The sequence below is a fragment of the Notothenia rossii genome (assembly GCF_949606895.1).
Source record: "Notothenia rossii genome assembly, chromosome: 11".
Classification (NCBI taxonomy): Eukaryota; Metazoa; Chordata; class Actinopteri; order Perciformes; family Nototheniidae; genus Notothenia; species Notothenia rossii.
In genome coordinates this window covers 12,221,205-12,248,709 of record NC_136910.1, presented here as the reverse complement: position 1 = coordinate 12,248,709, position 27,505 = coordinate 12,221,205, and the positions used below count along the sequence as shown (strand labels likewise).

General features: G+C 40.4%; 1 protein-coding gene across 1 annotated transcript; it reads left to right on the top strand.

Moving 5' to 3' along the window:
* LOC307024091 (SH3 and cysteine-rich domain-containing protein 2-like) lies at positions 1-27,505 on the top strand. Its single transcript, XM_079657908.1, has 11 exons — positions 1-463; positions 11,063-11,432; positions 13,737-13,831; positions 19,915-19,999; positions 20,173-20,285; positions 20,395-20,458; positions 21,631-21,686; positions 21,856-21,944; positions 24,017-24,068; positions 25,077-25,214; positions 25,540-27,505. Exons 1-11 carry the CDS (start codon positions 374-376, stop codon positions 25,636-25,638), a joined length of 1,251 nt encoding a protein of 416 aa, XP_079514034.1. The 5' UTR covers positions 1-373; the 3' UTR covers positions 25,639-27,505.

Below are 27,505 nucleotides of genomic sequence, written 5' to 3'. Positions count from 1 at the left end.
ACCAATCAGGACGAGCAAAGCGCTTCGTCACGTCGAAATCAAAGTTGTTGTAAGAGCGGAGGAAAACTAGCCGGTGTTTGAGAGAGAGGTGGTGGACAAACCCACCGGCAGCGGCTACCGGATATTTTCTCCCGCTGAATGCATCCTTACCGGTCTTTTCTGCACCGAACAACAGCTTTAAACCAGTAAGACGAAGCACCTTTTTACGGAATACCGTGCAGCACCGGTGAAAGATGACTTGACAGTTAAACCGGCTCTACCTCTGCGGACTGTAGCGATGTGTTAAAACCTCTGCGTGCATATTTCCCCCCCATTCCTCCGTCACCGTGGACAGTTTGGCTGTTGAAGGAGCATTTTCTGCGGAGCATACGACATGACGGAAATCAGCGAAAAGGAGAACGAACCACAAAACCGGGACTTTCACCGAACACAGCCTACCGTGCCCAGCCAGCAAGAATCAAAGGTACCAACACACCTGTACGCTATTCCATTGATTTAACCCATGAAAAACAGACATTTGGCTATTCTGACCAAAGCAAGGTTTTTCTCTAGTTTAATGTGTTATTACAAAGAGTGAAATCGTATTTAATCTTATCTATTTTGGAGTCATGTGTTATGGTTATGGTATGCATTACTTAATAAGGTGCCTTCTGTCTTGCAAGGCTAATTCTGTAGTGGTTGCATGTCTTGCATAACAACTGTAAGCCGCTTTAATAGCTGCTTTAATTCTTGTAACTACCCTGACCTCAAAGTAAGCAGAGGGCAGAGATTACATGAAAGTGTGTGTATGTGTGTACCTGATGAAAGTGTGTGTATGTGTGTACCTGTGTGTTTGTGTGTGTGCATCTGTGTGTGTAAGAGAACTACAATTATGGAGTAAACACAGGTTATGGATAGCTGCAGGTAGAGGCAAGATAAGAAATATGCTGTGAGGCAGTTTTTGGTTGGGCTTCACTTTGATTTAACGTAGACATCAATAATATTGTGTACATGCAGTAAATGTTGGAGGTGGAGTTATGAGCCTGTGCCTTTTGTAGCCTTGCATCCATTATCTTGGAATAAAATCAAGGGGACCATCACAAGAGCCAGGGTGGCAAACATTGCAGATGCATGGATAGAATAAGATGCCAATTCATTTCCCATTCATCCCCATTTTTAAATGCTTTCTCTGCTTGAATAACGCCTGCCCTCCAGATATGACACAAACACATGAATACAGTATTCTGAAACCATGTTGCATCCTGAGTTCATATTGCAATCACGATATTGGATCACAAGACGTATCTGCTTTCTGTATGGTCAGAGATAGGAGGAAAGCCTTTGAGTTTTTGCACTAGCAACATGGAATTCAAATAGATGAATGAAGAATATATCTGTAATAGTTTAGGATTGCTTTAATGTTTTTGTCAAATGACTCTATTGCTAATCTTCTTATCCTACTTCTAGGCTTCTTTCAGAGTTAATACAACATGTTCTAAGTATTTCTGTTCAGAACTGTATATGCTGCTTTCTTAGCCATACCACCCTTGCGAGGGAGGTTCAACATTGAGGAAACAACATAGGTTTACAAAAAGTCACTCAGAGAGCCTCCGCAAAGGCCAAATGCCAAAAAGAACATATCTTTTATATGCCTTTATATTCAGATCTATTCCCTTCCTTAACCCCACCCTTCCATCAACTGTTAAGGAAAATCCGACCAGTCGTTTTCAGCATAATCCTGTAAACAAACAAACTTAACCCAAAACATAAGCTCGTTTGCTCAGTTTGATGTATGTTAAATGAAAGCCTCTTTAAATAAGTTGCCTCAAGATTAGGAAGAAAAGTATTACCCACCTTAATGCAGTTCTCATGTTAGCAATAGTGCATATTCCCCAACTCATTTTTGATCAAACAAGCACAAGCCACCAAACACATTATTACACAGTACTAAGTATTTTTTTTTAAAGATTTGACTAGTTGTTGCTGTTTGATCTTTCATGACAAAAACTGGAGCTGAACTTCAAAGTGGGAGAACAAACTCCCACTTACAGTACCGACTTGACCTACATTTCCTACAGAACTTTTTTTTTTTTGAAATGTTCAAATGTGCTTCAAGAAAGGCTTTAATTGCGGCAGTATTCGCAACAACAAATCCCATTAAGGCTGGCTTTTGTTAGTCATCACCACGGGGACCAGTAACAAGCCTAGCAGGACGGGCCCCTTGTTGTTTCTATTTGACTATACAGACACACACAATGGATGGTGGGCGTTGAGGTGCTTGGTGAATTTACGAGCCTATCAGCTAGCAGATGTTTGCTGTGTCTTGCTGTGGCCTGGGTCATAATTCACACAAATGGTGGTCCAGGCAAAACAGAACAGGGAGGAAACAATCCTCCGTACTGCGTCAGCCGTGGAGCTCGGTGTTTGCCAAGCTGGCAACAGTGACCGCTCCACATCCCTCAGAAAAAAAGAACGAAGGGGGAAAGGAAGATTAAATGTGTGTTACATCCACAGGGTCTCTTTTCTGCTACAGGGTATCTCTAGAGCTTCTTTCTGCCACTCAATATCCCACTTCTGTAGCCTACTGTATTATTTCACAACTATTTCAACCCTTTTGCTCTGCCTCTTCTGCCTCACTGTCTGTCTCTGCCTCGGTTCCTCATATCGCCTCTCTCTGCAGTCTTTCTCATCTCTTCATCAGCTCTCTCTCCTTCATCTCTCACTCTCCACTCCCTCTCTGTCCCCCGACTGTCCCTCGGCTTTGAGTGTTTATTACAGTGATAAGTGGGCCTACCAGCTTTCTAGAGTGCTTCTAATAGATGCTGTGACAGAGAATGAATAGTTATTCCACCCCTACACCTACGGGCAAGGTGATGGCTCTGAAACTATTATTATTCCTCTCTAATCACTCGCAGCGTATGCCATTCAAGTGTTTTTCATCTAGTGGTACTACAGTAGCCATGGTAAAGTAGACGACGAGTTATGAAAGACCAAACAATGGTTAAAGGCAAACAATTACATTTAGTAAAATACGCCTATCCACTTTGACAAGAGTTAGATTAATTTGATACCACTCTTTGTCCGTAGCGTCTGACATTTTATATTTTGAAGAATGGTAGGTCAAAAAAATCCAGGGACTAAGGTTATTTTTTCAAACCATACATATTTGACTTTACCTCATTTACTTTACCCTGCATGTTTGTTAACTAATTATGATTTTAAAGCATTAAAACATGGGGGAATAAATAGCATGGACCAAGAGGACACAATCTGCTTATTTATCACAATATATTTTTGTTTGTTTTGTCCACACAATCTATGCTATAAAAAATGTAATTGGGGTTATGCTGGCTTTTTTTCTTTTGGCCAAGACCAGTAGCTATTGGTGAAAGGTGGTTATAAGTGACTTTTTAAACTCCCAGTAGGCACATTTTGTTACTTTTGGATGTCTCCAGGCTAGCTGTTTTGCCCTGTCGTTACCTTGCCAACATAACAGTGGTATCAATCTTCCTGTAGACTTATTGGCATAATAAACAACATTTTCCAAAGAATTAACCATTAGAGGAGTAAATGAGACCTTAGCTGAAAATAATCTGCCACATAAAGTTCAGTTTGAACAGACAGCAGGTGTAAATGCTGATAATGAGTGGAGCTTTGCCCTGGGCTCCGGGGCCTTCACCCAACACATCACTTTCTCAGCCGGCACAAAGACGTTTTTATGAGGTGAAATGATGGCACTGGTTTTCTCCTGATTTTGTCCTTCACACTCATTTTTACTCCTCCCCACCCTGTTCTTTTCGCTAACTTCCTTATCATCCCCTTTTGTCTCTCTTGGTTATTTATTTCTCCATTTATGTATTTTATTTCCCTGTATTATTGACTGTGGCCCAGATAGATGAAACCCAACACCTTGTCTTTTTGCTCCTGCTTTCCACCTCTCCTCGTCTTACACCATTAATATCTCAAATTCCTTCTTCCTTTCCTACATTGTCCTCTTCCACCATAGCTCTGAGCGGCTGGCTGATGATGTGCTTGAGAGGATAAGGGCGGTTTAAGAATAGGATATCACGCCAGAGGTCAGGACAGGAATGACAGAAATGGAGAGAAAGAGAGTACACCTGTGGAGAGAAAAAGGCATGAAAAGGAGATAAGAAACTGCAGAAAAACAAGAGAATACCACGTTATTAAAACAGAAAAGTGGAAGGGTTACGCAATATATTAATCCGATGGGTAACATACTGGACATTGGCGAGTGCAGGCATTTAACTAAAGTTTTTGTTAATTAAGACTCAAAATAACTTTTCTTAAATTGAACATCAAAAAACAATCAATTTGTTATTTCTACAGTTCATGAAACAAATCATTTGAAAGCTATCAAGCCAAACATTGGACAATTATTCAATTCTGTTTTATTGATTTCGTTTTGGACGTGTTTTGATAGCGTTAACACTTTGCTTTCCTTTTAGAATTCAGAAGGCAACTAAAGTTTCTAAATGGGTTTTCTGATGTGCCCTAGCATGTGTCTGTGCCATCATATGATTGGACGGTGTAGATGACATGTCTGCACAGCGTATACCTCGTGTTTGTATCCTCTGTATCCCTTAGCGCAGGAGGACAATCACTCACTTCTGTCAGACCACAATATGTTTGTGGTTCTCCTGAGTCCTGCCAGAATGATTGACTTGTACTGCAGACCTTTGAAAAAACTATAGTCTGCACGGAAAAAAGATAAAGAGTTACAGAAAGAGACACAATGACGGAGAAGGGGAGAGATTGATATTAGGAAAGACAGACATGAATAATGGGACATCAATACTGTTTTATGATTCAATGCAAACCAAGTTTTCGTACTTTACATTGTCACCGCTGTGCTGATGTATCTAATGTTGATCCAGCACTTTTTGGATTATTGATGATTGAATTACTGTCCTTGATTGAGTTCTAAAATGCTGCTGAGACAGCAGATTCCCACGTGCAGTGTCAGGAGGGAATACGTGTGGACTTTATTTAGTCCTTTGCTTAGTACTGACCTTAGGTTTGGAGAGGTTGGACTTCAGAGGTTGTTTTGTAAAAGCAAAAAGATGTTTAATTTAATGGACTGGAAAAAAAGACAGTTTTATAAAGAGAGCTTCCGCTCTGAACGGCTGTTTCACCTTGAAGAGGACTGTAAAAAGTACACTTAGCTGCAAGACTTTTTAATGCATCCACAAATAATCATGTAGACGGCAACTATGGTTTAACTTTAATATCACTCCTTCATGAGTGCACTGAAGGTAAGTTACGGCGCTTAGAATAACATTAGATTATTAAAGTAAAAAGAAAAATACTTTACTTTCCCTCGACTGTCGTTTATGAGCTAAATAAATCATGTCAGAGTTCCTGCTTTTATTTAAGAATGTACTTTCTTATCAAGGCTTTGAGATATTCAGTACTTTCATATTAAAATAATACATCCAACAGGATGTCATTCACTTTTCTTACTGTATGGGATTGCTATAGGGCTAACATTATTTAGCAAATTCTCAAGCTTCATACTCAAGATCAAAACATAATCTTGGTGTGTGTTGTGAGACAGCCTCTTGGGTAACCAAATTGTTATGAAGACCCTGCTGAGTTGTTCTTTCCCCATGGTTTGAAAATCAAAGCGCCGTCGTGGAAGTCACTTAATGTTTACTGCAAAGGCTCTCTATGCAGTTAAGCCTTTTCAAACGGCTGGATTTGGGAAATGCAAGCTTCTTTTGCACGCTCAGACAGGCAGCCTGCGAGCTGGCAAAGTCCCTGCTAGAAAGAGGCTCACCGATCTCTGCGAAACAGCCTTTCAAACAACAGCCAGATATCTGGAAGCCACACACGGAGCCTAGACAATGAGAGAGAACCATTTACCTTGAATCACACCATTTCTTTCACCTGTGAAATCACGCGTTGTACATACAATAGATCACAGACACACCTCTGGTTCTTAAGGTTAATTTCAGTTTCCCTTCACATCTGGAAAAACTATTATACAAAGTTAATTTGATTACGTCTAAATGTGCCTAAAAATACAAACTGTCCAACCTCTCACATGTATTTATCTCTTTAATGCTCTTCATCTCTGTGATAGATATAGTAAATATCTGAGCTCAAAAAAAGGGATTAAACTGTCGGTTATAGGACGTTTTCAGTTTGTTCCAAGCAGCCAGCAGTGCAGTGAAGCATTACAACTTTCCATTTGCACAAAAGGTCGTCTCAGGACCTACCAGGATGCAGCTGGAACAATGCCTAATGAGGTCTCCATTAATTTAAAACTCGGGTCACTGCAAGAATACGGGGCAAACTTAATCAGGTTTCTGTGTTTTTCAGTATACCTTTTTAATTTCATGAGCAGCTAGAGATGTCCCGAGGAAATAAAACAATGCACTGGGCATAATGTGCTGAGTTGGCGGAAATTGGGGAGTAGCTTTTTACTCTTTACAGCAGGGGTGTCAAACTCAATTTTGTTGCGGGCCACATTCGCATTATGGTTGCACTTAAAGGGCCGGTTGTAACTTTAAGACTATATAAAAATACATATATAAATATTTAATATATATAAAATAATGTATCATATTACATTATTGCCTCTGCATTGGATTATTATCGGATAGGGTAATAACTTCATAATTAACTACGTCTGAAAGCAGAAGTCTAGGGCAAATAATTGCAAGTCTCTTCAGTGAGAATGTCACAAAATGATTTGAAAAGAAAAGCCAAATTCTGGAGGAAAAAGTCAAAATCAAAAAGAATAAGTGACATTTGAAAAAAAAAGGAACATTTTGAGGAAAGGTAAAAAAAAAGGTCAAATTCTAAGAAAAAAGGTCATATTTTGAAGGAAAAAAGTCAAATTCTGAGAAAAAAGGCATATTTAAGATGCATTGTGGGACATGTAGTTTATGGGTGCTTCTGTAAATCGGTATCTAACCGTATTATAAACATATTATATTCTTTGCAAGCTCTTGTGGGGCCACATAAAATGAAGCCGCGGGCCGGATCTGGCCCCCGGGCCTTGAGTTTGACACCCCTGCTTTACAGTAATACTAATGCAGAGTATTAACATTTGTACTTTCTTACTTTTACTTGGGAATACAATGTTTTCCTTCACTGATGATAGATGTGGTGCCAGTGTAATATTTACCGTTCTAATCATATTTTTACATTTGGCGTAGACTGATTGTTAAAGGCGTTTCAGCTATTTTTGGGATCCGTAATCACTATCATCAAAGTTGTTTTTAGATACTGTTTTCAAAGTTTCATCATTGTTAGAATTGGCTGGCTGCATAGCTGTGCACCTACACACACAGTGAAGGGAGGAGAGCATGTTTAAAACCAGAGAGAACAAACATTGTGTTCAGGTTTAGAAAGTCTAATTCTCTTTCCTGAAGATCTCAGTCAATAGGCTGAGACGTACGGTATGTGCTTAAAGGCATGACCACAGTCAAAACATTATTACATAAGTGTGAAACTCAGAGAACTGTCTATAAGTAGAACTCTTAGCTGGTAGATTTAGCTATTTATAATGCTATCCTCTCACTGCACCACCTATGAGTTGTAAAAAAGATATTTCTTGGGAGTTGGTTATCGTCGTGGCAGCAGGATGACTTTTTCGCCTTTCACAGGCATCTTTTGTGAATACCCCCCCCCCCTACTCTTTCTTAATCATTAATTTATCCAGGCATTGCTCACAACAGCCTATTTATAGAAGCCTTCACCAAACATCCCTTTGCTCTGTGCTCATTTTCAAACGGCTGCAGAACAAGGCTGAGACGTCTGCTCTGTCTCCACTGTACCATTTGTCTGTCAGTAGGGTGAGAGAGAAAGACCCTGGTGCATTGGTGGAGTATTTTCACTCTATATCCTCTCTCACTAAGCTCCTTTTTTCTTCCTTATGTTCTTCCTATTCCTTCCTTACTTCCTGTCCTCATGCCTTTTCTTTTATTCTTTGCTTCATCTTCATCCTCAAACCCCAGTCTGCTGTAGTACACCAGACTGCTTGCACTGTGATGAGCTAATTACCATCAGTAGTTGAGTGTGATGGCTCTCTCGTTCTGTAATCCATAAATAAACCTTTACAGAGAGACATGCAGGAATATAGATATGTGCAATCATTAGAGCCTGCTTTTGAGTTCTGGATGTTATGGGATATACTGTAGGAATTTAGGAAAGCACAGCAAAGCTGGTTTTTCTCTACATTACAAACACACATAATTACTATAGACTGAATATATTAAGATATTTACAAATAACTAGGGCTGCTCGATTATGGCAAAAATCATAATCTCGATTATTTGTTCAATAATTGATATCACGATTACTAAAAATGGTTGTCCAGTTATTTTTGAAAACATGAATTTATTGGAGAAAATGTGTTTTAACAGTTTGTTTTTAATAGTTGATTACCCTGAACTTTAAGTATAATTCAACTGAAAAACCCCCCAAAAAAGTAAAAAAAAAAAAAAAAAAAGGAATAATAAAAAAAATAATCGTTTTATTTCGATCACGTTGTTTTCGTAATCGTTGCAAGCCATAATCGTAATTGCGATTAAAATACTATTAATTGAGCAGCCCTACAAATAGCCACGCATAAGTAATGTTAATGACGGATAGATGCGCTGTGATGCTCTGCAGCTACAACATTTGAGAAGCTTGGCGATAAGATAATGATTTGATGTACAAGGACTGGACCTGTGCTGTGGATTTGTTTAGTGCCTTCTCTCAATTGACCTGTCTCAAATCCTAAAGTTACACTCTGGTTTAATGGATCAATTAATCAAATCTCTTTTAACAGGCATAACAGGCTCTTGTCTTTATTGAAAATTACAAATACTGCCTTACAATGAGCCCGAATTATTATGTAGTGATTGTATTTACTCTGGTTTTCATGCAAACTATACGGTCTACAGTCATTGAGCTTTTAAACTTGACTTCACATAGATCTTTCATTCAACTTCTTTGCCAAAACTGCATTTGACAAGATGACCTTTGAACACATAATTTTATCTTTGCCCATCACTAATTTGTACTGAATATATCCCAATGTAACTTTTGTTCTGTTGGCTGTGAGCTCAGTGTTTCACCTCAGCAGCAGGACTGTGTTGCCCACTGGCTGCTAACAGCTAACATTAACCAGCCCACCTCCTGACACTTTAAACATGGAAAGTATTGATACAATGAATCAATAGTCACAGAGGCATGCAATTACAAGGAATCCGACAACTAGGAACCATTTCTTATCGGAAATCCCTTTCACTAGCATAACAATTAACTGCGGAAATACTACCGTAGATTTGAATGCAAGTTAAACTGAGTAAATATTAAAGCGTCTCATGATAATTCAAACCCTCTTAAAAACCTATTTGGCATTAATTAAGTTTGTATTTTTCATCTTTAGATAAGTTTTTCTAATCTGTGTGAAAGCTATGCGAGGTTTGTTAAGCTTTGATTATCAGCGGTGCGGTACCTTGTTTGTGCCTAAATAAATTGCTTTTCTTTCCCCCTGGAAATGAAGCAAAGACAGGCCTTCAACGCAGAGGAGGTTAACCAAGTCAGACAAGTTAAAAAATCTAATAGAGGCGAACATCCATTACTGAATGGGCCACCGGTCGAGCCAAGAAAAGGGCATTAAGGAAAGCATGGACTCAGCTCCCTGTAGAAAACATTTACGAGAGGCACTCGCTAATGGGTCAACAGGGAGACTCTTTCATCCCTCAAACTAATTGGCATCTGTGAATCTGAAGCTTAAGGGAGAAAAAGAGGAACCAGCTCGATGCTATTGATCAGGTGGATCGGTGCCTTTTTAAAGGTACAACAGGCATGATGAGGATGCTACCTTTTCACATTTCTCTCCTCTTTTGCAGAGGAAAAATGTCAGACTTTTTGCTTGACCACAACAAGCAAAAACATGTAAATGCCACAAAATAAACCAATCTATGATTTAATATAAGTTTGAATCATTCGTCTGCATATCACCCCTGTGGCTAACACAGTAAGCTAATGAGCTTGGTGTAAACTGAAGAGAACTATTTTTTTTCTTAGAACTATTACATCCTTGCGATCATTCCCCGGGCAATTTTCTTGATGTACGAGTCCACAGAGGTTACTATTTCAATATATTGGATCCAATCGCTAATAAATCCCCATAATTGTTTGTCATTATCCCTTCCTCGTTATTGTAGCCAAGAGCAATGGATGCTGGAATGGAGGCCGACAGTCAAAGATAAACACTGTGTTCGCCGCGCATCACTGACTGCACTAAATGCGAAGATGCAGGCCGCTCAATAAAACTAATCAAACGTGAATTTTAGGGTGTATTGACTCTCCTGGATTCGCATGGGATGGCAAATTTGTGATCCAAGGAAAGAAGGGGGAAAAGGCTTAAGCTGGAAGATCAGAAGCCAGCGTGGCAGGGCAAGGACAGTCAGAGGGTAGAGCTAAGAGACTGTTAACAGACTGATTTCTCAAACACTGCACATCCCCTCGAGCCAGACAATTTCCCCCTTGTCTTTGCCACTTTTATTGTTTCAGCTTTAAACTTCCCCTTATTGCTTATACTGTCACGGTAAAAGGAAAGGATGGTATCCAAGTGGTTATCAATCATCACTTTAGGACTTAAAGCCCCTGGCCAAGTTATTTTCTGTAACATTAAACCGTCATAACTAGACAATCAAATTAAGAAGACTGTGTTTGTGTGTGTGTGTGTGGTTTAATCATATTAACTGACAGAGACCTGGAAACATAAATAACACATTTTAATTCAAGTGTTGCCAATTTCTGATTAATGCATCAAAGCTTTTATTGATCTGAGCCGAGCCCAATTCTGAGTAGTTTGTAGAGAAACAATAAACAAAAACACATTCATAATACGTACTGTATGTTGCATGAGGAATAAACAAAACTGACCTAACTGTGGTAGAAAATGTTTTAGGCCTTAGGACAAATGAGGTTCAGTGGGTGTTTTTTTTTCAGTTAATATATCCTTATTCCTCTGAAACAGAAAACACATATATCTTGTAACTGGTTGTAATTTGACTTCATATTTACCTTTCTTGTTTTCTTGTTTGTCTTTCAGTTGCAACGATTGAAGCGCTCCCTGTCCTTCAAATCTGTCATGCGTAGCAAGAGTATGGACAACTTTTTCCAGCGCAATAACGGCGAATCCCGCCCTCCCTCCGCCCTCATCACTTCCCCTACAGCCCTGCCATGTCCTCCTCCCCCCATCTCCTCCTCCCCTCTGGCCTATGAGCGCACTCCGTCCCATTCCCCGACCACCAGTCCCAACCTCTCACTGTCATCCCGCTCACCTTCCATCAGCCCCTCGCTGTCTATGCCCTCCAAAAACCAGCTAAAGTCTTCGGTGCAGCCGCTCAAAACCCACTGTTTCCAGGAGCACGTCTTCCGCCGGCCCACCAGCTGCCAGGGGTGCAAACATATGATCCAAGGTAGGTCAGGGGTACTGGATACTTCCAGAAAATATTTCTTACTTTCGTTGTTTCATAAAGGAAATAAATGTGTTGCACAAGGTCTCCCAAAATGCAGAGATAAGCTGATTCTGTGTACTTCTGAAAGCTAAGATAAAAGTTGTTTTATCTTGAGTTAATCTACTGAGATTCAAGACTTTATTGTCATGTGCACATTAGCTACAGTGTAGCTATGGCAATGGACAAACTTAAGTCAAAGGCTCCTCCAACAGTGCAACATGAATAGCTGTACAATAGCTGCCCACTGCTCCTAGTACTAGTCTCCTGGTACTAGGTTGGGTTAAATACAGAGGCTAAATGTCACTGTGTGCTGTGTGCTCTGCATGTGTGACCATGAAAGAGGGTTTCATCCCTCTGATTCTATCTATCTATCTATCTATCTATCTATCTATCTATCTATATACACTGAACAAAAATATAAATGCAACACTTTGAAACGTGCAGTTTTGGCCACTCTGAAACGTGCAGTTTTGCTTTATTGGGGGGGTCTGGGGGGGTCCGAAAACCAGTCAGTTTAACCCTAACCCTAACATGTCACCCATTGAGCATGTTTGTCTGGATCCGCGTATACGACAGCGTGTTCCAGTTCCTGCCAATATACAGCAACTTCGCCCAGCCATTGAAGAGGAGTGGACCAACATTCCACAGGCCACAATCAACAACCTGATCAACTCTATGCGAAGGAGATGTGTTGCACTGCGTGAGGCAAATGGTGGTCACACCAGATACTGACTGGTTTTCGGACCCCCCCAGACCCCCCCCAATAAAGCAAAACTGCACGTTTCAGAGTGGCCTTTTATTGTGGCCAGCCTAAGGCACACCTGTGCAATAATCATGCTGTCTAACCAGCATCTTGATATGCCACACCTGTGAGGTGGGATGGATTATCTCGGCAAAGGAGAAGTGCTCACTATCACAGATTTTTTCAGATTTGTGAACAATATTTGAGAGAAATGGTTATTTTGTGTATGTAGAAAATGTTTTAGATCTTTGAGTTCATCTCATGAAAAATGGGAGCAAAAACAAAAGTGTTGCATTTATATTTTTGTTCAGTGTATATAGGACATCAAACAGATAAAATAGTGCAATAGAACGTTTTGACATGTGCAAGTAAATATAAAATAGAAATAGAAATAGTGCAAGAAGAGTCCATATACAAGTAAATGGAAATATGATATATTAGATCAATAATTAGCTAGGTGCAAACAGATGAATGTTTATGGATGTTCTTTAAAAAGTTAATGTGTTTAATAGTCTTATGGCCTGTGGAATGAAACTGGTTTTAGACCTGATGAGCCTCTCTGATTCAAGGCATTTCTTACACATGTGCAAAGATATCAGTTAAAAATAGGCTGAGTGTAACATCATATTTTGAAGGGTGTTGCAGATATTTTGGGTTTATTTGCTGAGGTTTCAACGCTGGGAATTCTGCCACTTCATCCAAAAATAATCAAACACAGCCTGTCTGTGGTTCTCAAATGATTAAAGGTTGTAACTCAGGTATCCACAAATCTTACTGTGGATCGTTCGCAAGGGGTCTAATTCTTCAGCAAAAAAATTTCCCAATAAAAAAAGATTGACTGCAAGTGCAGAAGTCCAATCCTGTTTATGTGGCTCCCCTGTGAGTTGTATCTTGTTTTTTTACAATTGGTGTGCTGACGTTTCTCAGCAGTCTTCTTCTTTTTACTTTTATTATGTACTGCAACTGCTCTTACAATTTGCATACTCTGAATGCTTGACAAAACTGAAACGTACTTGAAAGCACATTGATCAATTTGAGATCATTAAATGTTCTTAATCTTTAGCTAGAGCTTAGAGACTATGTCATAAAATCAGTAAATTATTCAATAATATATATTTAACATTCCTTACCTGGTTCAATACAGGCCAATGAACTGGTAAAAGAAAATGTGCATATAGAACATGTGGCGTACAATTGTCAATGCTGATGTTTGTATGGCAGTTTATATAATACTCACAGTGTGGGTTTCACATGTGAGGAAAAAATAGGACACTTTTTTGCTAAAATAAACTGGTTACCAAGCTTCTCGGAAAGAAAAGTATTTTTAAATCACTCAAACACCTAAAAGAATAAAAGAACTTCACAAACCACAGAATGCCCACCTTCCCTCCATTTCCATCACGCTCTCTGCACCTGATATTGCCGTTCGCTGTGTCCTTAATGTGTTGCTGATAATAGAAATATTGACCGCGGTGTTCAGCCCACAAAGAGGTGTTAAAGGGAGTTTTCTGATGTCCTTGCAGGTAACTCCAAGCAGGGGCTGCGCTGTCGAGCCTGCAAGCTGGCGACCCACCTCTGGTGCTCCTCGGAGCTCTCCCAGCAGCCCTGCAATGGAAAGGTAAGAACACCTCAACTTATTTTAACCTCACTACCATAATCTATTCACCTTTTTATGAAGCTATTGTAACACTTTACTGCCCACATACAATATATATATTATAAAAATCGAAGTTTCTAGCACTTATCTGGCAGCGATATGACTCTCAGATATGTGGTCATCGAGTGTGAACAGGGGTGTGAAACTCTGAGAGGCGAAATATCCATAAAGTACTTGGATTTGCTACCTGGTTATTGAGACAGCAGGGACATATGTGTGATCAAAAACACATGATATTTAAGAGTTCATATGATTTGCCTCAAATGCATCACACTTACTTAATGCAGACCTCCGCCAATTTTTTCCGTAAGTGAATTTTTTTTTTATATCTGCACTATGATTCGGATATGCTCCAAAATGAAATGAGTACTCTTTTTTTGGCACTTGGTATCACCTTTCACCATGTTTACATTGGGTAGTTTGTGAGAATAATCCAATATCCATGCGTCCTTTTTGCTTTGCACATTTGCTTGCTGCGGTTCTCTTCCCGAACCCGACTGACCAACATGGTCAAACATTTTATTTACATACGGTAGTTAAAGACATTTTAATATGTTGTGTATTTGTTTCTCAAATGTACTGGATATGAACGTGCTATTTGTAGGCTGGTGCCATGTCCAGAATGCATTGTGTCAGCAGAAATGAAGAGCATCTGGATGCTGTAATTGTCTCTGTCAGTCAGTTGGCGTAGCCTTTAGTCCTGGTAATATGCTTAGCCCCAAATCCCTGGTCCTGTTACTGTAAAAGAGGATAAAGCCATTTTCAAAGCAGGAGGGACAAAAAGCTAGAGTTTACAAATGGAAAGTTGGTTGACCACAGCTTAGACTAACTTACGGGGGAAATGTTTGTACAGGTAACGCTCATATCACTTATATCCTAGCTAAGAAAAACTAAATCGGATCAGGATGACACTGATGTAGTTTCGGTGGCCAGGTCCCAACATTTATTCACTCCGCCTTTTTGTCCGTCCTCCTGCATGTGCCGCTTTTCTCACACAACGCTCTCTTTCCTCTCTCCTCTCTTGTCTGCGTGCAACATTTCCTTCCTCCCCTCACAACTCTGTTGGAAAATCAATATCTCTCTGTACCAGCTGGTCTGGCTAATTCAGTGTGAAATTCAGTGTGTTTGAGGCGCACACAATCCCTGGAGGATACGACACGGAAGGCTGTCGCCAAGCCTTCGGTGGTTTCCTTTTCCATCACTGCACACTCATCAAAGCAAGGATTAGGCCTTTCACTGAAACTGCATGGAGGTCGAGGCTCCTTCTTATACATCCACATACCTGTAGGTCCAGGGGCCACTGACTCTCAACCAAAGAGCGTCATCCAAAGCTTTTGTGCGCAAAAAGATTGCCTCTGAAATGTCACCTACTGTATCTTAAGTGCATTAATTGCTCAGGTGATCTTTTTTTATTTAATTCATCATACATATTGGAATGAAACTGAAATGTAGGAAAGGCTGGAATGTTCTTGGCAATTAGTTTGACAATACATCTAATTCCTGTGTTTGGTGCAGTCAGACTCTTGGGATGACTTGAGGCCAGAGCCTCGTATTCGCTGCAGGAAGAAGAGAGAGCTGACACTCCACAAAGCGCAGGAGGAGCATTAGACGTAGTAAACACTGTATCGGTGCTGCTGTGTGGATTAAGTAGCAGTTGTGGAAAGTTACACTAAGTACACTAATTTAAGGACTGCACTAAGGTACAATGTTTTGCACAGCCTTTCTTCTCTTTTATCAGCGACATATTACTCACACTGAAAACCTCTCCATCTCACCTCCTAATTGTTTTCTTCAAGGGTCCTTCAAGTATTATTTTCCAATAATTAATGTTAGGGATTAATTCTGTCTTTACTTCTAAATATTTAACCTTATTGCCTGTTGACATTTACAACGAGCCCTAAGTCCGTTATCTCTCGTAAGGAATGTGATAATGGAATCATGTGATGTTATTCTCAGTTTTATTATCGGTCACAGAGGGTTTTACGGCTGTGAGAACGCTGGCTTTCTAAGCTCCCCAGACAGGTGATTGAGTATTTCCAGATATCGGGGATATCTGCAGTGTTCCCAGTGTTTACGCACCCTCCCCCAATATGTGAATTCTCTCTGTAAACTAGTTAAAAGGTCTATCGAGAGAAATGCTGGACAGATTTGACATGGCAACCCACCCGTGCATTCAGAACCTTTGACTGTGTGACTTGTGATGTGAATTTCTCCGGCCGATGCTTGTATTAAAGATCCATGTTTGACATCAAAGCTCCAACTCTCCTCATGTCTCTCTGAGTCCTGACTCTCCATTGCTGCAGAAGTTTCCCTTACAATTAACTAATTAATTAATGAATCTTGCAGAATAATGTGTTTTTTTTCTTGTCAAGAGCCACACTCAATTCTCGATAAGAAGTTGGTTTCTTTAGATTACAGGTTAAGACAATCCTAGTGGACTGAGAGATTTACATATACAATTGTTAAAATTAGCTTGTCATTAAAATACTGCAAGTTAATGAATAGATGAGGCACACAAATAATAATATCCACCGTTGTTTTGCTTTGCCTTGGGCTTGCCCTACCAGCTGAGCTACTGGAGCGCTCAATATGTTATCATATCAATGGGAAACAAAATGGACCATGTTTCTACATATGGGTACAGTTTGAATGCAGGACTTTTACCTAAAACCAAGTTGTTGTGGATGTGGCGTTGTTACATTTCAACAAAGAATCTGAGTAGTCCTTCTACCTCTAGTAATTCACAGCAAAAAAACAAAACTAAAGCGGGCACAACTGGCAAATTATAGGTATATAAAGTACCGGTAGTGAAGTTAAAAATAAAATAGGAAAATCAATGAACGCTGTCCCTCTGAGTCACTCCTAATCCATTTGCTGAGTGCACCCATGACTGATTGCCTTAAAATATCTCCAGATCCAAGCTGCTGAAAATGACTTTGGATTCCCAACAACATTTTGCTAATCAATGTTAATTAGACTTAAAGATGTATTACCCTTTGATTAAGGAAATAGGCCTGCTGAGCGCTGCACAAAATAATTGCTTCTGCAGGAAAGATTTACACTCAAACCCATTTTACCCGAAATTGTGAGAGACTACTCCACAGTCCCATCTTGCTTTGTCTGACCAAGAGGGACATTTTAGCTTCTCTTTTCTCTAAAACTGTCCAGTCACGCTACACAGTCATCATTTCTGATATGTTGATCTGTAGATGAATGGTAGTAGTACTATAAGATGTTGAACAGTTTATTTTGCTCAGGAAAGAATGAGTCTACTCCACATCAGTATGTTTAAAATGGGAGCAGTGGCAGATCAGAGTGTGACTCGTTTTTAATTTACTTTAAAAGAAAGTGAAGCATTTGCCAGATGTATTGTCAATGGTTTATTCACAGACCGTGTTTACATTTTATTTGTATCTTGTGTTTCCCGGAAAGACTTCTTGACTTCTTCTTGAGTTGCAACTGTTGGTCAAATGGCAGGAAAGTTCGCAATTATTTCAAATGAACTGAAACTGACCGCTGCCTTTTTCAAATTCTTATCATCGTCAATTGAATAATAAGCAGATTCATTAATGATGAAAACATTATTGTGTGCAATCATTCTTTAAAGGTCCCCTATCAACAATATATTATAGGATATATACAAAACCACCTCCAAACACCAAACAGATCATGCATTATAGCTTGCCATAAACCCCTCTGTTTCAGCCCTGTTCCAAAAGGGCTGATTCTGTGTCTGTAGCTTTAAATGCTAATGAACTGCTTCTGGCCACGCCTCCTCTGTGAAGTGTGTGGTTTAAAAAGGAGCGGATTCAGGTGATAAGGTGCACGGGTGTTACCTTGGTTGGGTTTTAGCTAATGGTTGCAGAACCCAAAACAACATTGTGACATCACAAAGTCAAATCAAAAAATCTGATCAGCTCATTTTCAGACAGGTTTTTATATAGAGGGATCAGGACAAAAAGAGAGAGAATCTTTTTTCCAGAAACTTTCCGCTTAAAACAGAGAGGACACATTTTGCATAATAGGTGACCTTTAAATGTGAGCACTTTTGCCTTTTTATAAATGGTTGAGTTTGCTGTATATCAGAATAACTTTAAATCAGATATGTTGTTTTTTTTGCATATATGAAGCCATCCAAAATATCAGTCTTAGAATTGCTGCATAAACGGATACAATCACACAGTCATGTTTTAGCAGTGAGATTCGTGTAGTCTTTTCAAAGTAGAGGTGAAGTTTGTGTTTTGTGAGAAGGGAGATAAAGAAGAGATTCTGGGCAAATTGTTGTCTGTCAGTCCTGAACAGCCATCACACTCCCTCCGAACCTTAGAGCTATGTTTCACTTCTGGATGACTTCTGTGCTCTTCACAAGCTCTACTCACAACAGCTGTCAGATCGTCACGGCAGTTATTTTGATTGCTTTCTGTTCTTCTATAAATATATTCACTTTGGCTTTTCAGAAACGTTCAGACACCCAATGAGTATGCAACGATATTTCTATATACTTCATGACGCAGTTTCTGATTTATAGATGTTTTTTTGACATGTTTAGCATTGAGCAGTATGACCTGATAAAGGTTTTTTTGTTATACAATGAAGGGTTTTAACTGCATGTCCCACAGGCCAGAAGAAATCAACCCTAAAAAGATAAAGCATTTTTCTGATGACATGTTATATTCTCAGCATGTACCGCATTCTATAAAACGGATGATAAAAGATGCAGAGATTAAAAGCAGAAATACTTTTTTCTTTTAAATATATACGCTTCTATTTGGGGAACACAGGACATATTCATCACAGCCTCTGAAAACAGGACTTTTATCTTTCAGACTGTTGAGTCATGTTCTGCAGCTAAACATATTTTTCTTGCTAAATAAAGAAACAATCGCATATCAAAGGTGTTCGGCTTCAGATCTACAATTTGACAGAGACAGATCTTTCTGGTGCCCCAATACGCAGACAACATGGATGAATAGCTTGAAGGCAGGAAGAAAAAAAAAGTTGACTCATACTCCATTAGGTGCACAGGCGTGTTCGGGGATATATCTTCAGAAGCACCATGTTAAAGCTAATGGTGAGTGTATTATTGCCACCATTAGACGGCAATAAAACGCTCATGGATCATATTCGCAGATCCAACATACAAGTGTCAAGATGAAAACGTTTTTTATATTACAGTTAGTTTGCATTATAAATCCTCCTCTTCCTCCTACAGTCCATAAAGTGGAGGAATAACATCAATTTAGACATCAAACTAAAAACATTTTTGTTTGCAACGTTTCTGAATTCACTGTCAATAGTGGGCTGGGTATTCGGAGTAACAATGAGGGGCATCGCGGTTAAGATGGAGAATTGGCATTAGTTTTCAGCAGATGTATTGGTTTCAAAAGCTTGAAAACCAGATTTATATTTCTAACCTTCCCTGCACTTAAATAATATGTTAGCATATATATATATGAGCTGAATTAACTTAAAAATGTTGTATGGCTGTCCGTTGAACATTTAAAAAGAGATGTTTTGTTCTAGCTCCTCCCTGACTAACTCTTTTGCAAATCGGTTGCAAAGTGTATACATGTTTTTTAGCATTTCGATTAATTTAATGTTGTAATGTTTGTGCTGGGTTATAGATACAACTGTTACAGTAATACTTATCATTTACTGTCAACTGGCAGAGGAACTTGAAGCATCCAGTTCACTTGGAGGAAAATGTAAAATTAAGAGAATACAATTAAAATAGTCAAGTAAATACAATTACTCTGGATTAGTCCCCAGGGATAGTACATAAGTAACATAAGCCAAGTGCCTCCACATTTTCCTCAAAGTATCTTTATCAAAGTTATTTGTAGGAGATTTCTGATGAGCTGAAATACCGCAACACAAAGAGCTTTTATGTCACTGTAGGCCCACGTCTTCCAGATCAAACCACACAGGTATTGTCTTACAGAATAATATCACATCTGCCCTTTGTTTTCTTTCCGCCTCAAGTAACGTTTCTCCTTCCCCTGTCCTCCCCCTCCTGTCTCCCTGTGTCTCTCCCGGCTTCTCAGTCAGGAGCCTTCAAGAGAAACTTCAGCTCCCCTCTGTTAACCGCGGACACGCTGGGAGTGGTCCGAGAGGCCCCCGCTGCTCAGGGTGAGTGATGGAAACTCTGGATGATTTCTCACAGCATCCAACAACCAAAATCTCAGAGTGACTAATCACCGTGTCTCTAGCCTTCGATCCTGGATGCCTGACATGAGATGTGTGTGTTTGTGCGTATATACTGTCTGCCATAAAACCGCACGTGTGTCCCTGTGTGTGTGTAGAGGCAGATAACAACAGTGTTGACCCTGTGTATGAGGCGCTGCGCTATGGGACGTCGCTGGCTCAGTTGAGCCGCTCCAGCTTCAGCAGTATCTCAGAGTCGCCTTGTGACGAGGTATAAAAACAGACATAGTGGACTCATGTCATTTCTATAAATTCATGTAGACATTAATCACACAGAAATAAAGCTGACTTTGATGACTTCATTTCTTTCTTTGTTATAGGAAGAAAACCTGCCAGACATTCTGGAAAACCAGCCGATCGCTGAAGAGGAGCCCATCCCAGGAAGTAAGTCAAATAATTTACCTTCGTAACTGATAAATGTCTGTTTTGGCAGCTTTCGTGACCAGTGTGTGTCTCTTTTTCAAATGTGACTATTAACTATGGTGTCCATTAAATTGGTTTGCCTTTTCTGGGCTAATGTACTGTAGAAACACGGTAGAGCAACATGGGACTTAAGAAGACCCATTCCCTTTTTAAAGATGAATGGTTCATTCTGAACTGAAACACAACGACTCGGTTTTAAATCAATTAAAACATAGCTCAATGTTAATGTAAACAAAACACATGAAACCCTGTATCTTTTAGATCAATACTGAAAGGTTTTGTAGGAATAGGTTCACATTTTTGAAATTGGCTTGTTTGCTCTTATTTCCAGAGGTAAATTAAAAGATAGATACCGCTTTGATGTCTACTTTAAACATAAAGCTACTAGCAGCAGCCGGTTAGCTTAGCTTTACAGCTGAATTGTACAGTACACAGGTTATTAAAATGAATCTCACTATAATTAAAACATTATATCAAATTTGTACAATTTGCAAAAATATATAGTGTGTAAACTGGTAAACTGTTTTCTATCATTTCAAGGCTACATGCTAAGCTAAGCTAACCACATGCTGCCTTCTACTTTATATTTACCCTTACTTTCCATCGTATTTCCCGTGGCAGTGGAAGTGATCTTCTCATTTAACTTGAAGCAAGAAAGATAGGCCTTTCCCCATAAGCTTAACTCTAAACTGATTGGTTCATCAACCCTTTTTTAAAACAGTTGAGTCTGAGTATCTGTACATTTCACAGGAATCCTTAGAGGATACATTTTATTTGTTAAGATATAAAGTACCAACAGTGAGATTCTCTCCATAATGTGACACTATTGAGACAGAATGTGAGAGATACAGTGGGTATGTGTGTGTGTTCTCTCCACACTTCTTTAACCTCTCTGTCTTTAGTCCCAGGAGGAGGGATCATCTCTGTTTGTACTGCTGCCACTTTGCAGTACATGACCTTGATTTCTGTCTTCCATCTGTTTGTCGCCAAGTGACCTCTCTGTGTATCCCTCACACTTTTTTCTTTCTCTCGCACCTATACTCTTCCTCTCTCTGTTTTTTATACGTGACCTTTCCTTATTTCACGCATATTGTCTTTCCTTCTCTCCCTCTTTTCTCTCTGTGTCTCTCCAGTGCTCACCCCTCCTGAAAGTGAGAAGGCTGATTCAGAAGACAGAGTCAGTCTGAAGGTGTGTAGTCAGCACTCTTCTCCCATTTTTTGGGGTGAAAATGCACTCTGTCAACTCCCTTCAAACTCTCCCTACTTTTCACTTAAAGTCAGAACTCCACATTGGAAAACAAATGAATAACATTTTTTTTTCTCTCTGTCTATCTTTCGACGTTCCTTCTTCTAATCAGACTCCTAAGAAAGTGGAGGTGCACTCCATCCACACATATGTGGCTCTCTACAAGTTCCTGCCTCAGGAGAAGAACGACTTGGAGCTACAGTCAGTCACATTTCTTTGCATACTGTATTGATTGTGTAAATGAGAGGATAGAGGAGGAACTGTGTACCTGGTCATCATTTTGCTGACATTCACACGCCATCTGCCTCCTCGGCGGGAGGATCAGAGGGGGGTTGCAGCGTTTGGATCGGGAGGGGGGAGTGTGCTGGGAGGCCGGAAAGGACAAACAGCTGCGTTGAGTGTGTAACATAACCGAAAAAAAGTATTTGTATGTTAGTAGGTGCAGAGAACTGCTGAGTATGGTGACACCCACCACTAATCTGGAGGATGCGTCTGTGCAGTAAGACAGCACAAAGGGGATACTGATACATGGACAGAGCAGTCCAGTTCCCTCTGAAAAATAGCCATTTATGGTGACATTCACAGTACTTTACATTATTCACACAAAAGTTACAGTACAGGTATTTAGTGATATCAAAGCTACCTGACTATTGAAGCCTGTTCTTATTTGGGGCTAGAATTGGCCTTGATTTAAAAGCAGTCTAAATGCTACTTAAATGGTGCTTAATGTGGCAATAAGTGCCTAATTTTACTCACTTATTAACTCATTAATTGTAAACCTGTTTCTGTGTTAGGAATTATTTTGGGGAAATATTTGCTTTTCTGCCAAGGATGGACCCCTCTTTCATTACATTACATTACATTTCATTTAGCTGATGCTTTTATCCAAAGCGACTTACAATAAGTACATTCAACAAAGAAGATACAAACTTGAAGAAAACAGAATCATATAAGTACATCAGGTTTCCTAGAGCCAAAAAATGTCAAGTGCTACTCAACTGGCTTTAGATAAGCCAGTCCTTTATTAGTATATAAGTGCTTTGTTAGTAATGTTATTGCTCGAAGTGGAGTCGAAAGAGATGAGTTTTCAGTCTGCGCTGGAAGATGTGTAAGCTTTCTGCTGTCCTGATTTCAATGGGGAGCTCATTCCACCATTTTGGAGCCAGGATAGCAAACCGACGTGTTTTTGCTGATGGGAACTTGGGTCCCCCTCACAGTGCGGGTGCAGCGAGCCGTTTGGCTGATGCAGAGCGGAGTGCACGTGCTGGGGTGTATGGTTTAACCATGTCCTGGATGTAGGAAGGGCCAGATCCATTCACTGCATGGTACGCAAGTACCAGTGTCTTGAAGTGGATTCTAGCAGTTACTGGAAGCCAGTGAAGGGAGCGGTGTGGTGTGGGAAAATGTTGGAAGGTTGAAGACCAGACGAGCCGCTGCATTCTGGATGAGCTGCAGAGGTCTGATGGCACATACAGGTAGACCAGCCAGGAGGGAGTTGCAGTAGTCTAGACGAGAGACTGGAACAGAAGTTGCGTTGCTTTCTGGGTCAGGAGGGGACTTACCCTCCTGATGTTGTAAAGAGTGTATCTGCAGCAGCGGGTTGTAGCAGCAATGTTTGCAGTGAAGGTTGTTATCTAGGGTCACACCCAGATTCCTTGCAGTCTGAGTCGGGGAAACAACAGAGGGGCCGATGTTGATTGTTAGGTCAAGAGTGGGACAATCTTTTCCAGGAATAAAAAGCAGTTCAGTCATGTCAAGGTTGAGCTTGAGGTGGTGAGCAGACATCCACTGAGAGATGTCTGCTAGACAAGCAGAGATGCGTGCAACGACCTGGGTCTCTGAGCGGGGAAAAGACAGAATTAATTGGGTGTCGTCAGCGTAGCAGTGGTATGAAAAAGCATGCAGGCTCGTGACCGATTCGAGCGAGTTTGTGTACAGAGAGAAGAGGAGGGGACTAAGGACCGAGCCCTGAGGGACCCCTGTAGTTAATTGACAAGGGTCGGACTCCGACCCTCTCCAAGTTACCCTGTAGGTGCGGTCTTTGAGGTATGAGGTGAGGAGGGAAAGTGCAGAGCCTGAAACTCCAAGTTTATACATTTGAATGTTGGAAGCTACATGGAGGCTAGCTGTGTGCCCCTGTTTACAATTGTTATGATAAGTAAGTGTTTGCTGGATGAAGCTTCCTATTTTGCAGTGATACATGCTTTTATTTATATATATATATATATAACAATTCTCATTAAACCTTTTTTTGATGGCGTTTGTTCCTCCAGGCCTGGCGACAGAGTTCAAGTCACAGATGACTCCAACGAGGACTGGTGGAAGGTAGGCTGCGCAAAGATCTTAATAGAACTTGAATGTTATAAATCACCAGATTTCCTGTAAATACTTATGACAGTAACACACACATATTAAACTGGTCAAACAATCAGTTGAAGTTCCTCTATTCAGAGCAGAACTGATCAGAGTACTGAAGAGCTGACTGATGTGCTTAAAGGACCGCAGGTGTGGGTGTGCAGATCTAGTCATTATTTAGAGGAGAAGAGGAGGATTGCCGTCTGTGTTTAATGACGCAGCTGGAGATATTCACCTTCACCTGCGAAGGACAGTACGTTCTTTACATCAGACAACAGGAAAATGTAGTACAATATTTCAATCAAATACATTTTATTGCAGATTTCAAAAGTACAAAAAGGTGTTGTATCATATATTATTGAAAGTGATAATCACTGCAAAGCCATTCACTTACAGTAAACACATTTAAACCCCCTCCTAATGTAAACATGCCTCTGCTAAATGTGGATGAACCAACATCTGGACACGAGTGAAACAGCTTACTAAGCACCCAGGGGCTCTGCACACTCCAGCCAGCCAGAGTCTCTGAAGAGGATGGGGGGGGATTAGGGCTCCACAACTGCAGATGCTTTTTGCTCTAGAACCGGCATTGCTAATTAGGGAATACAAACATTGTTTTTATTTGTATTGTTCAGCTTATTGTGTTGCTTAATTTAAATTCCATTAGGTTACTATGATATAAATGCTATGCAAATGTAGGCAACCGGCCAAGTCAACAGAAAAAAACCTCAAAGAGCGTATGCTCCGCCGAGGACTGCAGTGGAGGAACCCTACGACTGGTTTCTGTTGAGACATAAACGATAGAAATACTGTAGTTCCTTTTTGTCAACAAGGCAGCAAATTATAGTAGCTTATTATGACAGTAGTCGGCATCATGCATTATTGAAGTATGGGCAATTAGGAGCCTTTTTTTCCCAATTCAGCCACAAACAGGAAAATCTATTTCTAACTATGTCTATGTCGGGTTGTGTTTACCAGGGGAAAAGCAGAGACAAGGTGGGATTGTTCCCGGCCAATTTTGTGCAGCGGGTCCGCCCTGGTGAGCGTGTGTGGAAGGTCACAGATGGTTTCCATGGCAACAGAGACAAAGGCCAGATGACTGTAAAAGAGGCCCAGGTGAGCACACAGTTTTCCTCTCACACACATACACACACACACACACACACACACACACACACACACACACACACACACACACACACACACACACACACACACTGGCTGGATACATTTTTAAATGTATGCAAATGCATGCAGAAAACTGCTGATATTACAGAGGACAGCATGTTATGGCTTCCATTGCAGCACGCTTTTTTTCGCCTTAATCCACAAACCCTCTCTCACAATACTGAATGTAACTTGCTCCTCCCCCCCCCTCCTCCTCCTCCTCCTCCTCCTCCTCCTCGTCTTCCTCCTGCTCCATCCCCACCTCCCTCTGCAGATCTGTGTGGGGAAGAACGAGGAGATTGACGGTTTCCTCCGGCTGAGCAGCGGGAAGAAGAGGGGCCTCGTCCCTCTGAATTATCTGTTAGAAATATGACGACTTCTCCTTGACCCTCAGTTTGATAAAGAAATTCACAATGATGACGGAGGAATACTCAGGAGTGTTTACCCGACACCTCACTGACCGCAAACCACCCACCTCCATCACCTCCAAAAAGTGGCCGTGAATTAGCAGCGGAAGTGGGGGAAACTCCACAACTTTGCTTTTTCACTGCAGAAGCTTTTAAGACTTAAAGGAGGCGGGGAGGGAGGGCTACTTTTCTTGTAGCACAACTTTACTTTGTGTGGTTTTATACACACTCACAACAGAAATGTAGCATCATGTTGAAGAGGATAGTGTGCAGGAAGTCTGGCTACCTCACTAGCCATTTCCATTGGTCACCCGTCGATTGGACTTCATTACTATGATGTCAAGGCGTGTCCAAGCCTTGTGAGTCTCCATTTCACTGTTCGTGTAGAGAAAACAAAAGAGATTGTGAAAGATTGTAGCTGTTTATTGTAGTGGCTTGTGCAATACTTGTTGGTTGTTTCAAAAAACCTTTAACAGTCAAGTAGATTCGCCTAAAGGGTAAATAAACCATATCGATCCAGTTTTGTATGTGCAGAATGCAGCACGGCTGGATTCAGGATATGTGTCTGTCCTGCTCCGAATATAAAATGATTCAGGTAATACATTGTGTGTAAGAAAAACATTTGAAAACAAAGTATTCTCTGCTACATCTAGGTCACATGAAAGTCACACTCGCATATCACACACAAATTTCAGACTGCTCTCCCGTGATTGGATTACTGTACATTTTTGCTTTTCACTGCTCCTATGTGACAAATGCTTTGCATGCACCTCTGGGAGCTTTTATACGCACTTCAATGACACTCTTTACACACACCCATGTAACTTTCAAATCAAACAAGAGTATCTGCTTCCTGTCATGATATCGTCAGCGTTGTTTATCTCTTTGTAAAGTCCTGTAATAATGGCTGTCCGGTTTCGTACCACAGCGTGACGATGGTGTGCCGTCTCTACTTTCTGACGCTTTACTTGCATGGAAGAGCAGAGAAAAAAAGGTAATTCAGGGGGATGAAGGAAAACCAAACTTAGTGTTATTTGTTAAAAAAGGTGGTGAAGTGTTTTCAAACGTTCTGTCTCACAGAAGCCATATTCCAAACTGTTAAAAAAGGCTGAAGTGTTCAAGAATGGCTTATGTTTCTCCCAGCTTACTTTGCATTATTCTGAGGGACTGTTATTTTGTCTGTTATTTAAGGTGAGACACGGCAGAACACCACCACACATCACTTGATTTATTGCTGTTTCATTATAAACCACAAGACAGTGACAAACTGCCTTGGTTGCGGCAATAACTGTAAATAAAGATGACTGTATTTGTAAATATCCTTATAAAGATATTAAATATATAATAATTCTGAATAGCGCTCTGATGAAGAGGTTTGCAGCTATCCAGCTAAGGGCATTAACCTCACAGTTATAAACAACAGGAGATCATTATTTATTGTATCCCACTTAACAATGTATGCATCTCTTTGCTCAATTAACACCCAGCCCTGTCAGCACAAATCTTTTCAAATACTATGCACAACAGTTCTAGTCACTTAGTTTATTTTGTACTCAGCTTATTTCCAGCGTAGCCACACATGTGTCTGTATATTCCTGTGCTTTTGCCAAGATTTTAATTTGGACTCCAGCTTTTACAAAGTGTCCATCCTTGGATCAGCCTGCACCATGCTGTTCCTGAACATTACCTTCACTGGCTAGAACCAAGGGTGGCTCAGGATCTGTATATTACCCAGGTGATATACCTTTCTCACCTCAATGCACACTACCAGGCTAGTTCTTTGCATGGCTAGCTGCTTTTTGATCCTCACATATCTCAATAAAGTCAGATGAA

What these genes read in the sequence shown, in the direction of transcription:
- LOC307024091 (XM_079657908.1), top strand. Translation starts at nt 374, where the DNA reads ATGACGGAAATCAGCGAAAAGGAGAACGAACCACAAAACCGGGACTTT. An exon ending in AGAGGAGCCCATCCCAGGAA is followed by an intron (nt 20,459 to 21,630) that starts GTAAGTCAAATA and finishes GTGTCTCTCCAG; the next exon opens with TGCTCACCCCTCCTGAAAGT. An exon ending in TGACTGTAAAAGAGGCCCAG is followed by an intron (nt 25,215 to 25,539) that starts GTGAGCACACAG and finishes CTCCCTCTGCAG; the next exon opens with ATCTGTGTGGGGAAGAACGA.